The sequence below is a fragment of the Pelodiscus sinensis genome, chromosome 3 (assembly GCF_049634645.1).
Source record: "Pelodiscus sinensis isolate JC-2024 chromosome 3, ASM4963464v1, whole genome shotgun sequence".
Classification (NCBI taxonomy): Eukaryota; Metazoa; Chordata; order Testudines; family Trionychidae; genus Pelodiscus; species Pelodiscus sinensis.
In genome coordinates, this window is record NC_134713.1 from 70,309,612 (window position 1) to 70,327,100 (window position 17,489).

The window sequence follows — 17,489 nt, forward strand, 5'->3', positions numbered from 1 at the left end:
TGACTGTCTTCCAGCCCTGCCCCCCAGCCAGCTGTTGGTCTCCGTCCTCCTTCCTTTGTCTCCCTCCCTGAGAGGCTGAGCCTGGGTGTCTGGGTTAATACACATTTAGGAGAGTCAGTGAGACTCTCCCATCACAGCGCAGGGGGACCCCGGGTCACAGAGCAGACAGCCCCCCCACTACATCACAATGTCAAAATACTGTCAAGCTGGAGGACTTCTTACTCCGACTCCTGTATCCCTCTTTGTACGAGGAGTAAGGGAAGTCAGAGGAAGAGTGCTCTCTTTCAAAATAAGTGCTGTGTAGCTGTGCTCTACTTTGAAATAAGATATACAATTGACATAGCTCAATTTGCATACCTTATTTTGTATTAAGACCTGCACTACAGATGCACCTTCAGTCATCCTTGCCAGCAAGATGGACTTGAGCCATGACAGACTGGTAGCTATGCACCATCTGCAGGACCTGTGTGTGTGTATATATGTGGGGGGGCTTGTGTTTATAAAGCATATGCTAGCTGCTTTGATATTGTATTCTTAATAAATGCAGCATCTTGCCTTTTCCCCTAGAAAGATCCCATGTGCTTCTTATAAGCATAACAGTGGGAACCATAGATAACGAGAGCTGTGGGTGCGGCTCATGTGGGAGAGGGCAGCGCATAGCATCACCAGGTTAACCCTACACTTATTGGCCGCAGAGACATATCAATCACTTCCAGGAGCTGCGTGAGGTGTCTCTCAGAGCCTACATCCCTCACTACATCATGCTTCCCACCCCCCGCCCCGCCTCAGGTGGGAACCCCTACAACAACCTAACTCCCTCCAAGAGTCCACACCCTGCACCCTCTACTGCACCCTAACCTTCTGCTCCAGCCCTTAGCTGGCTCCTGCAAGTCCCTGTGGCCCTCCCCAAAGCCTGCACCCCAACCTTCTGCCCCAGGTAGTGCTGCATCCCACACCCAAACTCCTTCCAAGAGCCCAAACCCACCAGCCCCTCCTTCATACTGAACCCCTTGGCTCCATCCTGGCACACTCTCTGGCTCACCAAACTCATCACTGATGTCATGTTATTGGATTTTAAGGGGAGCAGCCAGATCACTGCTGCGTCCATGGGGGAGGGAGAGCAGAGTGTTTGCCCCAAAGTCTGTACAAAGGGGGCTATGTGAGGTGTCAACTGAAAGCTTATGTCCTACTGATTCTATGTATGCTATTCATATACTTGTGTGATATTTGTATGTGGAGTTATGAAAATGGACTCTGTGCTGGTACTGAGGAGCTACGTCTACACTTGGATGATTTTCCAGAAATGCTTTTAATGGAAAAGTTTTCCGTTAAAAGCATTTTCGGAAAAGCACGTCTAGATTGGCAGGACGCTTTTCCGCAAAAGCACTTTTTGCGGAAAAGCGTCTGTGGCCAATCTAGACATGCTTTTCCGCAAAAAAAGCCCCGATCGCCATTTTTGCGATCGGGGCTTTTATGTAGAAAACAGTACTGTGCTGTTTACACTGGCCCTCTTGCGCAAATCATTTGCGCAAGAGGGCTTTTGCCCAAACGGGAGCAGCACAGTATTTCCGCAAGAACACTGACGATCTTACATGAGATCGTCAGTGTTCTTGCGGGAATTCAAATGGCCAGCATAGACAGCTGGCAAGTTTTTCCGCAAAAGCAGATGATTTTGCGGGAAAACTTGCCAGTCTAGACACAGCCTGAATGTTCTCTGCCTGAGACAGAGCAATGGGCTTGGGCTGCCTGTTGTAAAAAAAGATTGTTCAGTCAATGACTATGCTAATTAGCACGGCCCCAAGGACAATGGCTCTCAAGACGCTCAATACACACCTGAGGAATGCGTTTGGAAACCTGCAACCAATCAGGGCATAATGGCTGCATGTGAAACAGACATGTGAAACAGACAGGTCACTTGACCATGTGATCCACTCCAGCTTGGAAGGTACCAGGAATGGATATAAAAATGCCATGAGGTGGACTCCATCTTGTCTTCAATTCTGCTCCTGATCCCAGATGCAGCCTTGTGAGAGACAGAGAGCTGGGAAGGATTGCTGGCCCATCCTGACATACGATGTACACCAGAGACTTTTAAGATAGCAGTTTGTAATATCTCTACTGAGAGCCTTCATCAAGAACTTGGTGATTGATGTATGTAATATATTCTCTTTAATAACCTTACTCTCAATCTTTTCTTTCTTTTGTTAATAAACCTTTAGATTTTAGACTCTAAAGGATTGGCCCAGCGTGATCTTGCGGGTAAGATCTAAAGTGTAAATTGACCTGGGATCTGTGACTGGTTCTTTGAGACCAGGAGAACCCATTTGGGGTAGGTGATATTGGGTTCTATAACCCTTCACCTGTGTGTAAGGCCCGGGGCTGATTGTGGCACAGGGGTTTTGCTTGTGAGGATTCCTGCTAGCCGGATTGGCAGCTGAAGCGCTCTGTGTGACTGGTTTGTGACCTGTTTGGGAAAGGTCTCCAGTCTGGTGCTGTAAGCAGTCCTGGTTTTGAGCAATTCGCCCGGAGTGGAAACCCTCAGCAGTGCCCGGACCCGGCCCAGTCTGTCTCAACTGGTCTCACACCAGATCCTGCACTCCCCTTTTCCAGACCCTCTACCCCCTAACCCCTTGACCCAGCCCAGTGAAAATGAGTGAGTGAGGGGGGATGCACTGAGCAGAGGGTAGGGACTCAAGGAAGGGGTGGGGCAGGGGTAAAGCCTCAGAGAAGGTGAGGGTCAGGAGTGTTCAGTTTTCTGCAAATAGAAAGTTGGCAACACTCCCACAGTAGCACTCTTCATCTTAAAAGCACCATATAAACTCTAACTAATGATATATTTCTGCAGCCCTGAGAGGCAAATGCAGCTAATCTGCATACCCACTAACCCCCATGGAAAGTGGGTACAGTGGGAACAGGAACGATCTAGATCAGCGTTTCTTAAAGTGATCCGCAAAACCACTTTGAGAAACCTACTAACTGGCCTCGTTGGTTTGTTTATTTACTGGCACCGTGGCCATGGACCCTTGCGGCTTTTGGCTCTGTTTCGTCGTTTGCAGCCCAGGGGAGCCACGGGAAGCGGCGTGGACCTGGGCACTGTTTCCCGAGGCTCCCTGGCCACGGTGCCCGTAAATAAACAAACAAGCGTGGCTAGTTAATAGGTTTCTCAAAGTGGTTTTGTGGATCAAGTATTCCTCCCTTCTTCCAGGCCTTTAACAAGCATCTGGGCCTCTCATTGGAGAGAGGGTAAGTATGTCTTTACCTACGACTCTGACATTTCCTGGTCTGCAAACCTTACTCATCTGAAGTCAAGGTTCCTCCAATCAGACCCACAAGAGCCCAGCACCAGCAGGAGTTCCGTTAAAGTTAGCAGGGCTCAGAATGGAAGCATTAATCCCCATTTTACAGATGGGGAAGCCAAAGCAGAGAGATAGTATGGAGAAGGAGTCAGGAACCAAATGCAGGAATTCCTGGCTTCCATTCGTGTGAGTAGATTAGACCACAACTCTCTTTAATGACAAGTTTGCTTAATCCTACAAGCACAGGTTTGAGCTGCTAAATTTTTGTTCTTTTATTTCCTTTATTTAAAAGGACACTGCCAGCAATCTTACCAATTCTCATGATTTTGTGGCAAGTTTTGTGATACCTGGTCTTCTTAAAGACCCAGCTCCTGGAATTATGTTATTACATACAAATCTCAGCTTCCGTTTAAAAAAAAAAAAAGACTAAGCTACTAGCCTTCACGGCTGTGGTAAAAAGCTCAAATATGTGATCCCTAAAGGCTCAAAATGAGCAGCCAAATAATAAAACCCCAAATTTATTGAGTTGGGGATTTTTTTATTTTGGTTTTTCTGTACATATTTTATGATTTTAAGCCATGATTTTTGAAGGTTTGGGATTGGTAATACTATTCCAACCAATTTATGCCTCAAAAATTTAGCTTCCACAAATTCACTTGAGGTAGGAGATAGATAAACACTCTGTAGCAAATAGTGCTAGTGTCTCCAACTCAATGGAAATTCAGCAGGAGATTTTCTTTGGGTGGCACTTCACCCTGGCTACATTTAAAAATACGGACATGTGGTACATTGCAAATATGCATGTCTTTCCCAGACATACCTTCCTTCTGGATCAAAGAAGTATTGGGGAACATTCCTGGGAACAATGTCTTGTGGCTCTATCTAGTCTTGGATTTCTGCCCAGACACAGATATCCTGATATGAGAATAAAATGATATCATGTGGCACGCCTGGTCTCTAGAAATGCAAAAATAAAAGAGTGGAAATTATCTGTCTAGTGTAGTGGTTCTCAACTTGTGTAGCTTTGTGGGCCGCATCTTACAAAGAAGGCTGATAGAAGTTAAAAGAAACGGATCAGTTCTATAGAACTTAAAAAAAAAAAAGATACAAAAAAAATTCTATACAATGGTGTAAAAAATATAGAAGGAATCTCATTCTTATTCAATTCTATAGGATTTAAAAATTGTTTCTACAGAACCCTACTAAATAAGGTACAATACTACTGGTTTAATCACTATTAAATGTCATAGGACTGTTTCATTTTCCTCTTATGCCAAAAATATCCATATTTTGGGTGTTTCCTTTTAGCTTTCATAAAATATAAATTTGCATAATTTTCTTTATGCAATAATTAAAATCAATGTAGCTTGCATTCACAAAAATGCAACATTCACCCAACATTAAGGGCATACATTTTAAACTTAAATACAGAAGTTAAAATTTCAGAATCAAAATCAAGAAACATATTGCAGAGTAAAATCTGCTGAATCTTAGGTTTCTTACAGGGCTTTTTTATGTTTTCTCACAATTTGATTAAACAAGAAACTGAGATCTAAGGCTTCTATTCCTTATCCTGTGATATTTTAAGATGCCCTCCATCCCTGAACAAAATCCCTTATGCTACATCGGAAGCAGATATCTTTAGACCAAAAACCTTTATTTTGTCTTGTCATCAAATATTTATCAAAAGCTCACTTAAGAGCCAGTCCAGCTGAAAATTAAGGCAAGTGGCTGTGGTGTTGGTACATAAAAACAAACAAATCTGCTCTAGTACATTAACTTTAACCGTAATCTACACAAAATTTAAAAAACAATGAATAGTCTAGCAGCATTCATTGTTTTTAAAGTTTTTCTAGTTACAGACTAACTCGGCTACTCCTCTGAAGCTCGTAAAGCAATTGTCCTAAGAGTCCATGGAAAGCTCATTTTATGTAGATGGAATTTACAAACTGAAAGACAAAACATTTCGGTGTCCTTTTACTCTGATAACCAGGAAGAATTAAACCTAATATTTCCAATAACTGAAGTCTGTGTTTGTGTACCTTTGTATCTATTCTGAAGACAAGCTATTTCTTAACAGACCTTCTACAAATATAACATTTCTGTTGATTTTCTACTTTGCCAGACTATAAAAAAAATCCATATATTTTGAGTAGTCTATTTTACAGAAAACCCAAAATTGTTTCCTTCAAACCTAACTCCTCAGAGGATATCATCAAATTTCAACACCTGGCATAAAAAACTTTTGCTGCATTATAATTTTGCAATTTGCCTGGAGTCAGAGGGCAGCATGATGTAGCTACATTGCCGCTGGAGCACAACAGAAAATGAACTTCAAATCTATGGGTCACAATTCCTTTTCTACTCCTCCCATCAGCATCAGGGGAGAAGCACATTACCTTATTCCGTTTTGTGAGAGCAGCTTCTGTACACCTAGCCCTGGTCTACATTACCGTCCCGTTATTTTGAAATAAGGGACTGTTTTCCATGAGAAATAACACTTATTTCAAAAGAGCTCTAAGTCGAGGTAGCACATCCACATCTAGGGAGCATGCCTCAGACTAATTTCGAGGCTTCCCTGTAGTGTGGACATGCTGTTTCGAAATAGTCATTTTGGGAGTTATTATTTCAAACTAAGTTATTTCAAAATAATTTCCTAGTGTAGACATGCCCCTGGAGAGCTCCGGTGGAGAACAACTGGGGTGCCAGAGCCCCGCTTCCATATGCCCACTTCCTGCCCATTATCTCACACAGGAAAGCATCAGACAAACAGTTCCTGTTCTTCCCCCGTCGGCTCACCAAGGCCATAGTCACAATTTGAGAAGGGCAGAGCAGGGAGTAAAGTTAAATCTTCCCTCTTTCCCTATGCAGCTAAGTGGAGAAAGTCTGATTTCACACGAGTGCCCTGAAGTACAAGGAGGAACAAGGAACAAGGAACAAGGATCTAGTTCTAAACTGTACTAACTGCTACAACCCAGCTCACTGGAGTGTCTAAGAAGTTCTAAATGTTCCCCAGCAGCTTAATTCCCTTTTTTTACTCCTACTTTTTTCTGAGGGTGAAAGTGGTGGTGTGATTCCAGCTTGGGAAGATAAAGTAGGCTCTGTTCCAATGGAGCAAGCAGTGGGAAAGGCAAACTGCCCTGAAAACATACCTGCTATCTGAGATGAGAATGTACTCAAGCAGCTAGACACTCCAGTAGCTACATTCTATTTTTAGCATCCTGGTTCAATCAGAGCTACTGCGGGTATGTCTCCTTGAGCTAAGAAATATGACCCAGCTCAAATTGTTGACATATAGTTAATTACTACCCATAGATGCTGTAGCCAGACAGGAACCCCCTTGTAACATCCATTTTTGCTTGCCTGGAGCATACAGGGCACACAGAGCAGAAGGCCCAGGCTGCTGTGACCGTGAATGGCTGTAAACATAGATACTCCAATTGCTGACCAAGAGGCTGCCAAGGAGTGCCCTTGACTCAAACCCATATTGATACGAACACACATCCATCCGCGGGGGGAGGAATCTCTCGCCCAGTAAAAAAATGTCTAGTATTCACAATTTAGTTATCTCTCTTGCAAGTGTAAATTAACTTGAAACTTGCTTGTAAGAACTGGCGCCACAAAACGGACCAGTACAATTCGGCATCTTAGATAAGAAAGAGGATACGGGCCCCCAGGGGTATATAGATGGGTCCAGCAGCACATTTTCTCTGAGTGTCAATCTACCATCTATCTGCTGGTCGGGTTAGGTGTTTGATCTCCCGAGGTTCCAAGGGGACGCCCACCTCGTATTCGTCTTTCCTAGGAATTGAGAGACCGGCCCTGGCCTGACACGCTGGAGTCGAGAGGCACAGAAAGGGGTAAAAATTGTACCTGGATGTGGTCCTTTGCTTAAGTATATATATACACATCGTGTTAGAGCTCTTTAAAGATTAAGCTGTCACTTGGTACCATTATTTCTATTTTCTATCTTTACCTTTTTCCTGTGATCATTTTTAAGACATATATATATATATATATTTGCTAGCATTTAAGAAATAGAGCAATAGCCATTGTAACCATATGCTTTTATAAGTCTTTTAATAAACCTGTAACTGTTTAAGCTTTAACCTGACTCCTCCAGTTGCTGTAACAGAACCAAGCACAATTTAAAAGAACTTCAGCCGGTCATAAAGGGACAGACATAGGGAGAGCTTGGGCGTTTGGATCTGTGTCACTCCCAGGTGACAAGATCCGTTGGGGCACCTTTTCAGCCTTTCCTAGGCTGCCCGCTGCGAAGGAACTTTGTGTTCTAGCAGCTAAAATCTAAGGTGTAATAAGCTCTTCCTATATAACGGGGCATCTGTTGGCCTGCTGGCCACGCTCTGCGATGGGACCCCAGTCCTAGCAGTAAAGACACGGACGTTAAACCTTTTCTCGGAAGCATACACACACACACTGCCCTGACCATCGGCTGACAGATGCACCTTAGCACTAAACTCCTTGCAGGATGGTAGAAAAAGAATCTTCACTGATTCCAGAGAATAGCTCTGCTTCTGTAGCTTATAGGTATAGCACCCTAGCCTGGGAGAGAAAATGAGATCTTCAAAAGCATTCAGCGTTAGCCTCACTCTCTCCCCACTGAAGTTAACAGCAAAACTCCTATTCATCCCCTGTCATGCTTAAAAGAAGGTTCCATCTTGCATCCATGGTGTTAGCATAAATCAGCAATGCAGCTGAAACATGGTTATATAGATCCCATCAGCACTGTACGGAGAAAAAATGGAAAAACTGGGAAATAGCTGTATTATTTTTTATGAATATGGTGCGTGCCTCTGTCTCTGTCTGTGATGGGCTATTTGACTATGTAGGTAGATAAAAAGGGTTATTTGAGGAATAAAGAAGGAATGATAAAACAATGACAAGATATGAGACCTACAGAAAACAAGGTGAAAGTTATTTATTATTGGGGAACACCCTCCTAGCATGTAGGCTGAGAACAGTTTATTCTCCCCAATGCCAAATCTAGGATCAGATAGTGGGTACCAAATATTAAAGGACCTTGGGCCAGTGGGTGGCCAGATGCTGCCCAGAAAATGTCAGTGAGAGCTGGCAAGAAGAAAAAGAGAGAGTGTGTGCCTGTTGTGAGCAGACAAGTCTGTTTTTCCCAGCCAGAGATGGGGATTAGCTGGGCTGAAGGGAATTTACAAAAATTGGCAAGAAAAGGCTAAGACATAAGTAAGAACCAGGGATAAAGGCCTTTTGTTGTTTACCCTTTAAACTAGACTCTCCCAATGTTCATGCTCTGGTGGCTACATTCTGTTTTAGCACCCTGGTTCAATCAGAGCTACTACAGGTATAGTAGCTAAAAATTTAGCTAAAAATTATGACCCAGCTCAGAGTTGACATATCATTAGGTACTACCCACAGATGCACCTTAGCACCAAACCTTTGGGGGAAGGCATACATTCAGCTTTGCTTGGAAGATGTTTCTGAGTTACTTTAATCCACTTGAAAAACTGAAAAACAACAAATAGGCTAGCAGCACCTTAAAGACTAACAAAACATGTAGATGGTATCATGAGCTTTCATGGGCACAACCCACTTCCTCAGATGACCGGAGCATTAAAAGTCCAGATCCAAGAATAAATAAGGGGAAAAGGAGGAGGAGAAGGAAAGAGGAAAAGAAAAAAAAGTGAATTAGATTGTTCAAGTTACAAGAAGTTGATAAGAACAATTTGCACCTCTTTAAGTGGTTAAGTCATTTTGATGTGAAAGGTAGTGTGCAAGCCAGCCAATGTCTTCATTTGTTCCTCTCTAATAGGGATCAAACTTGTAAATGAAGTTAAGTTCCAACCCTTCCCTGTGTATTTGGCTTGTGGAAGTGGCCTGAAACAACACAATGACTTTGAGATCCATTAATGAGTGCCCAGGCAGGTTAAAGTGTTCTCCAACAGGTTTCTGCGTGTTGCCTTTTCAGGTATCTGATTTGCATACATTAATTCTTTCCCATACAGACTGTCCAATTTGGCCAATATACATGGCAGAGGGGCATTGCTGGCCTTTGAGGGCATACATAGAACACATTAGTGGATGTGCAGTTAAATGAGCCCTTGATGTAGTGGCTGATCTGGCTGGATCCAGTGTTGAAATCGCATGTGCAGATGTGTGGACAAAGTTGGCACCAGGGCTGATTGCAAGGGTGGGTTCTTGGATGAATATGATGGAGGTGTGTTGTGTGGTTACAGGAAAGAATTTGTTTGTTTTAATCAACTTGCTGGTCATGAGTCCTCAGAAAGAAACATCTGACCAGATCCCAATGCAATTGGACTGATGACTTAGCACAATGGGGAAATGGGAGCTACAGCTAAAAGTGGTTGAATTATATAGTTCCACTCAGAATGAGGTGCAGGGAACTAGGTCTGTCACCCACTGGGTGCACTAAAGAGATATTAGAAGGGATCTAAGGCAGAATTTGTCATATAACTATGACAAACCATATCAAGAGACATTTATTAAGTAAGTTATAAGCTTTTGTGGATACTTGGGTGGAAGTTACAGAAGCAGGAGTATAGATAAGGGAAAAGCCACACCAAATGCTGTGAATGACACAATTCACAGAATCATATGGTTGGAAGAGACCTCAGGAGGACATCAAGTCCAACCTGATACTCAAAGAAGGACCAACCCTAACTCAATCCTCCCAGCCAGGGCTTTGTCAAGCCGGGACTTAAAAACCTCTAGGGCTGGAGATTCTACCACCTTCCTAGATAACCCATTCCAGTGCTTTACACCCTTCTAGTGAAATAGTTTTTCCTATGGTTCAACCTAGACCTTCCCCGCTGCAACTTGAGACTATTACTCCTTGTTCTGTCACCCTGAGAACAGACTCTCTCCATCCTCTTTGGAACCCCACTTCAGGTAGTTCAAGGCTGCTATCAAATCCCCCATGACTCTTCTCTTCTGTAGACTAAATAAGCCCAAATCCCTCAGCCTCTCCTCATAAGTCATGTGTTCCAGCCCCCTAACAATTTTTGTTGCCCTCCACTGGGCTTTCTCCAATGCATCCACATCCCTTTTGTAATGGAGGTCCTAGAAGTGTACTCAATACTCCAGATGTGTCCTCACCAGGGCTGAATAAAGGAAATAAAGGGTGTGATGCTCCTCCTAATATGCTGTTAGCCCTCTTGGCTACAAGGACACGCTGTTGACTCATACCTAGCTTTTCATCCACTGTACTCCCCAGGTGTTTTTCTGCCGAACTGCTGCCTAGCCAGTCGGTCCCCAGCCTGTAGCATGCTTGGGATTCTTCCATCCCAAATGCAAGACTTTGCACTTCTCTTTGTTGAACCTCATCACATTTCTTTTGGTCCAATCCTCCAATTTGTCTAGGTTACTCTAAATCCTATCCCTACCCTCCAATGTATCTCCCTCTCCCTCTAACTTAGTGTCATCTGAAAACTTGCTGAGGGTGCAGTCCATCCCTCATCCAGGTCCTTAATAAAGATGTTGAACAAAACATCCTGTTGAACATTTCATCCTGACTTGATTAACTTTATTAACACTAGCAAATTTTCCCTACTCCAATACATCCGATGAAGTGGGTTTTACCCACAAAAGCTTATGCCCTAATAAATCTTTTAGTCCCTGAGGTGCCACAGGACTCCTTGTTTTTTCTAGAATACAGTGCATGTTGGTACATATCTTACTACATATTCCATGTATCAGCCAAAATATCATTCATATAAGCAGGAGGCTGTATCAGATAAATGATAAGTAACATTCCTTTAAAAATTGCAGAACCATGGGATAAATTGCTTTTATATTGCAAATTTGTCAGCCTCGCCTGCAGTCTGCCCACTACTCCACTAGAGCTATTTTAATCATTCCAAACTGCTTAACCAACCAATTGCTAAGAAAAGACAACCTGACAAAATAAGTTTGTCCCTGCAAACTGCAATCTCATCCCCACATTACAATTCAGCCCCAACCTGGTTGGATGTGCTGCCCCTCCTCCACCTGTGATATGTTTAAAATTCAATATCTTGTGAGACAGGTCAATTGGAACCTGGGGCAGCCTGGAAATGCCTCTTTCCAATACAATACTGTGCTTGATTCTATTGCTTGGAAATCATAAGACAATTGATATTAAAGCCACACGTGACTTTTAGAAAAACAATTTTAAATACTCTTAAAGCGATCTTAGGTATCTCGGTTATTTTTCTTTACACCCCATGTCCATACACATAGATTCGTAACAGTAAAGCAGCCTACTTTTATTTGGGGTGGGCATCAACAACAATTAAAAGTAATAATACTTTAAAAACCTTTTCTAAAAATATTCCTGTAAGCCACATGGTACAAACAAAATACTTTTCATAACAGCATGACATAAAAGTGTTACTGGAACCCATATGGGATGACCATACAACTTTCTCAGGGCTCCATTACCTGTGAACAATGCAGTCATCCCAAAGGTGTGCCAATAAAACAAACATTGACACCACACTGACCATCATGTATTCTCACAGTTATTAAGCATCCATATAGTTCATTTAAAATATATTAGGGATGTCAAGCGATTAAAAAAATTAATTGCGATTAATTGCGTGCACTGCAATTAATTGTGTGCGATTAATTGCGTGCTGCGGCAGTGTTTCAAAGGGGCAGCACCACAGGAGCCGGGGATGAGCTGGGACTGCAGCTGGTCCCCAACTCCTAATGCGCTGCACCTTTGAAGCTCCGGACCAGCACTTCAAAGGGGCAGCGCTGCACGGAGCCAGGGTTAGCCAGGGACTCCCGCTGATCCCAGGCTCCTAATGAGTTGCCCCTTTGAAATGCTGGAGTGGCGCTTCAAAGGGGCAGTGCAGCATTAATGCCCGCGATTAACGCGTTAAAAAATTAACACATTGATCCTTCCCTGCATTAATTGCAGGCATTAATGCACATCAATTGTCAGCCCTAAAATTTACACAGTGCATTAGAACACATAGAAAAAGATATGTCCCCGACTCAGAGAGCTTCCATTTTATAATACATAGGTTTGTCAGACAGCTCTGTTAAAATTGCAACATTGGAGTGTGAACTTATCCAATGGCCTAGTGGATACCTAGATCTTGACTCTACCAGACGGGAGAGTCAGAATAAATTTCCCAATCTTCTGTCTCTCAATACCTGGTCTACTTTGGGATTCATTCCCTGGAGAAAGACAGTGCTTCAACTGTAATGCATCCACTATTAAGAAAGATATTTATAGGTTTTGCAAGCAACCCCAGTCCTCCTAGGCTAGAAGGCATTGTCTACAGGGCCAAATGAGGGATATGTCATTATTCCATAGGGACAGGGCAGGACTGAGGCATAGGCGAGCCGGGCAGCTGGCCAGGGCGCCAACCGATGGGATGCGCCTGATGGCAGCTGTAAGGGGCGCGCGGTGTCCCTTACAGCTGCCATCAGGTGCCGTGCGCCTGGCTCCTGCAGCGTCGGCCCCGCAGTGCTCTATCCCGCCACAGCCACGGGGCCCTGCGGGTCCCGGCACACGTGTCAGCAGCAGTGGCTGGGCCGGGCTGGGCTGGGCAGGGCAGTGCATGCGCCGTGCGCCCCAGGGGCGGGCCCATGCATGCACCGTGCGCCCGGGGGCGCGCCGTGCGCCCGTGGGCGGCACCACGCGCCCGGACCCGGAACACCAAAGGGGCTCGGGCCAGCCCTGCATAGGGAGAGGGTAGAAGAGACATCCTCAAAGGAAAGAAAAAATGCAGCAATTTAATTTTGACCTATTTAACATAGCAGACTTGGTAGGATAAATCGTACTAAACAACAGTGAATTTTAGAGCAAACACAGCACATGATGTAGTATTTGTGATGGGTGTGGTCACAGAAGACTCCTTTGAGGTGCTTCCTGAAATGCTGACAGGGCCCCTGACACTTGCCTCCTTGCTCTGGGGCTTCTCACCACCCTGTCCTGCTGGGCCAGCTCACCTGGTCTCCCCCAGCCAAGGCACAGAGCTGAGATCACTGTCCCCGTCCCCATCCCCCAAGGAGCAATATAGACACTGAAACTCTTCAGGTCCAAACAAAATAAAGTTTGGGGCCCAGCTTCCCAAGATACCACTCCCCAAATGGGATCAGAACCCCAAATAAATTATTTAAGCAAGCCCCCTTTAACAATGAAAGGGGGAAATGTACATACCAATTGCTCCCCCAGGTAACAATTATTTACACTGGGCTTGATAGTAAGTAAAAGTGATTTTATTAAGTACAAGCAGTGGGATTTAAGTGGTTGCAAGTGAGAACAGGCTGAGCAAAGTGAATTACAAATTTAAAATAACAAAAAATGCATAGCTAGTTCTAACATACACACAAGCTTATTACAAACTCATCCTAAAACTGTTCTTATTCCAGCTAAACCTCCAAACCAGAAAAGTCCCTTTTCCCTGGGGTGTTTGGATTTCTTCCTGGGTGTACCATGCCAGACAAAGACAAAGAACTGAAAAACTTTTCATCTTAAACAGCTTCCCTTTCAGGAGGGAAATCTCTGTTTCACATTCTTCCCTTCTATGGAAAATTACCTGGTCAGTCCCTACCAATTAGGGAGAGGTCACATAACTTCCTAAAACCAACCACTACTAAGACTTAAAGAACAAAAGAGGCTGTTTACACGTGATCATCCAGACATTGGGTACATCTAGACTACAAGCCTCTTTTGAAAGAGATCATCTAGACAGCCAGAACACCTTCGGAAAAGCAATCAGCTTTTTTGAAAGAAAGCACCCAGGCAATATGGTCCTTGAACATGCTGTTTGCATTCAAGAATGCCTTTTTTTGAAAGAGCTTTTTTGAAAAAAAAAAGCGTTCTTCCTCATAAAATTAGGTTTACCACTGTCAAAAAAACCATCGCGTTCTTTTGATTTAATTTCAAAAGAATGTGATGACAGTCTAGACGCAGGTGAAGTTTTTTTGAAAAAAGGCCACTTTTTTGGAAAAACCCTGTAGTCTAGACATAGCCATTGAGGGAAACACCCTTGCTGGCTTTCAATTTGCACATTTAAAACCATAAGCCATTCCATATTCCACATTCCTAATTCTACAAATAAGAGTGATATATGCATCAAAATAAGAAACACAGATCCAGCAAACTAAGACATTAAAATTGATAGGTTACATGAGGTATTTTGTCCAAAGCATCTTTGAGTTATGCATATTTGTGTCCTTAAGTCAATTCCATAAAGCATGGGGGAGGGGGAGCAGGGGGCGCATACCAGTATTGTATGAACCGAAACCACTCCAAAAGTTCAACGTTTCCCTGCAAATTAAATTTTCAATTGACATGAAGGAATGACCTCTGGAATAGAACACAAATGTTTAGACCAACCACCGATGGTAGGCCTACCTTGAACATCATAGACCCAAACTTCACCATAGTGGTAACTATATCTATACTTCTCTTGGATAAGATAGATATTTTCCCCTGCATATTTAGCATTATGTATGACTATAGTTAACCATAATATAAAAGGAAACAGTACACTCAAGTTTACCTGATAGGGTAAATCAGCCATCCTTAAATAAGTTTCCATTTTCAAACAAAAAGGAGATAAACTGGGCACACCATTGTTAGGTCTTGAAAATTGATGCAGTATAATAGCATCTTTGGAATCAACCTCTTGCTCTTTCCTGTCAAACACAAAATGGAATTAAAAGAAACCCAGACTACAGTATGTGCCATACATCAATATATTAAGTGCATGACGAAGAGAGAATGGCTGAGGCAAAACAATTTGTCCTCCCTTTAATGGGTTATTGTAATTTTTTATTCAACAAGTTTCAAGTCACTAAAAAGCACTTACATTGCAGGGGCATAATTCAGACAGGAAGCTTAGTTAATTCTATACCAGGGAGACCCAAAAATCTTGCAGACCTGAACTAATAAACCAAAGCTCATAGATTAAACAAATAAATAAGATCACAAGCCTCAATTTCCCCTGCCTCATGTAGTCACTTAGGGTATGTCTACACTACCCCGCTAGTTCGAACTAGCGGGGTAATGTAGGCATACCGCACTTGCTAATGAAGCCCGGGATTTGAATTTCCCGGGCTTCATTAGCATAAGCGGGGAGCCGCCATTTTTAAATCCCCGCTGCTTCGAACCCCGTGTAGCGCGGCTACACGGGGCTCGAACTAGGTAGTTCGGACTAGGGTCCTATTCCGAACTACCGGTACTCCTCGTTTCACGAGGCACCCTAGTCCGAACTATAGGCACCCTAGTCCGAATAGGCACCCTAGTCCGAACTACCTAGTTCGAGCCCCGTGTAGCCGCGCTACACGGGGTTCGAAGCAGCGGGGATTTAAAAATGGCGGCTCCCCGCTTATGCTAATGAAGCCCGGGAAATTCAAATCCCGGGCTTCATTAGCAAGTGCGGTATGCCTACATTACCCTCCTAGTTCGAACTAGCGGGGTAGTGTAGACATACCCTTAGGGATTGTCTACATGGGGCCCTAGTCCACCCTAGCTAGCATGTGAACTTTACTGTGCACCAGCATGTTGCACACTAACTTGACATAGCTGGCATGCACTAAAATTTCCCTCGTTCATGGTAACATATTACTGTTTGAAATGGGACTACATTCATGTGCACTGGGGAACTTTTATTGCACATCAATAGGATCCGCACAAGCCAGTTAGTAGGCATTAAAATGGACACCTAAGCTAGTGTGGACTAAGACAGTGGTTCTCAAACTTCTTTCATTTGTGAACCCCTACAAAACAATCACATGCAGATGTAGGCCCATTTGGACATTTTGAATGGAGGTACGGTCCCCTTTGGAAATCTACTGTCTGTATATACAGTTGAATTCTGTTTTCAGTTTAGTCTTTCACAGACCCACTGGACAAAGTGAGTGTAAAATGCTCTGGCTTTGCTTTGATAGTGTTTTGTAGCCACTCTGCACAGTTATAAATGACAATACAAGGTGCAGGGCAATGGAAAAATCAGGTCCTGCAGGAAAAAAATCAGGTGTAGACCCTACTTCCTTCAGTTGAGGGCATTAAAGAACAAAGAGATTCTTCTCTCAAGGAACACAAGCAATTCAAGCCTAATGCCCACTCTCTCATCCCTACTTCATGACTCATCAATGCCATTCACCTCCACTGTCTGTAATCTTTTCATTGCTCTTGGCCTTGTTTTCTGTGCTTTGTATCTCCTCTTGTTGTACGTATCCATCACCACCTCTGCACTTGACTGCCCAAAAAACCCACTGCTTCGAGTCCACCCTCCTGAAGCCTTCATCCTTCTTGCCTCATCTGCTTTTACTCTCATCTCTATTGTTTCTCAAAATCTGTTCTCCAAACTCCAACATATCCAGAAGACTGTTGCTTGCTTTCTCCCAGGTACAAAGAGCTACATCACCCCCTTTGTCAAACAAGCCACTGCTCTTCATTCATTTCAGGATCCAGTTCAAAATGTCCCATTCATGGTTTTCAAAGCCCACCATGGAATTGCTCCAATCTACCTCCTGGACTTGGGAACAAATTTCTGCTCTTAGTTACACTGTGATAAATCAAGACAATTCCGAAGGATTTACACTAGTGTAACAGATAGCAGAATTTAACCGAAGCTCCATGAGATCCATCAAAGTCAGTGTAGCTGTACACATGCTCCTACACCTCTGGCATTTGTCTAGCACTGGTTTCTTATTTGTGCCTTCACACAAATTTGCAACTGGTTGTGTAAGAGCCTTCTGCTCTGATGCTCCTGCCATCTCAAACACTGTTTAGTATCCATCAAGATCATCCACTCTTCATCCCTGTAAATATCTTATCTCAAAACATATCTGTTCTTCTTTGCCCAAGCTTCTAAATTTTTCATACAGTAATTGTCTTTGGTTATCGACTTCAATGGAAATTTCCATAGGCACATACGTCAACAGGAATGAGGTGCCTACCAGCTTTTTATGACTTTGGAAATGACCCCCTTTATGAAACCAGGCCTTAACTGAATCGTCACACACTATCTTGATAAAATACACTGTGTCGAATAGTTTTAGTCTATGAAGCATTTGGTATATATTGTCCATGAAAGATGCTGTACAGAATATAGTTGCACTGCATATTACAGATAGAAGTTTTGTTAACTTCTCAAAAATGAGCTCTGAACTGACAGAGATGATGTTGATTGGCCTGTATTAGCATTAGTTTGCTTTACTTTTAAGATTTGGCCA

General features: G+C 43.3%; 1 protein-coding gene across 1 annotated transcript in view; it reads right to left on the reverse strand.

The window, feature by feature from the left end:
• The window catches only part of FAXC (failed axon connections homolog, metaxin like GST domain containing), a 42,156-nt gene that overhangs the window by 22,067 nt on the left and 2,600 nt on the right, over nucleotides 1–17,489 (reverse strand). Inside the window, exon 2 of the mRNA XM_006118430.2 lies at nucleotides 14,810–14,945. Coding sequence (XP_006118492.1) covers nucleotides 14,810–14,945 — 136 coding nt within the window. The remainder of the gene's footprint in view (nucleotides 1–14,809; nucleotides 14,946–17,489) is intronic.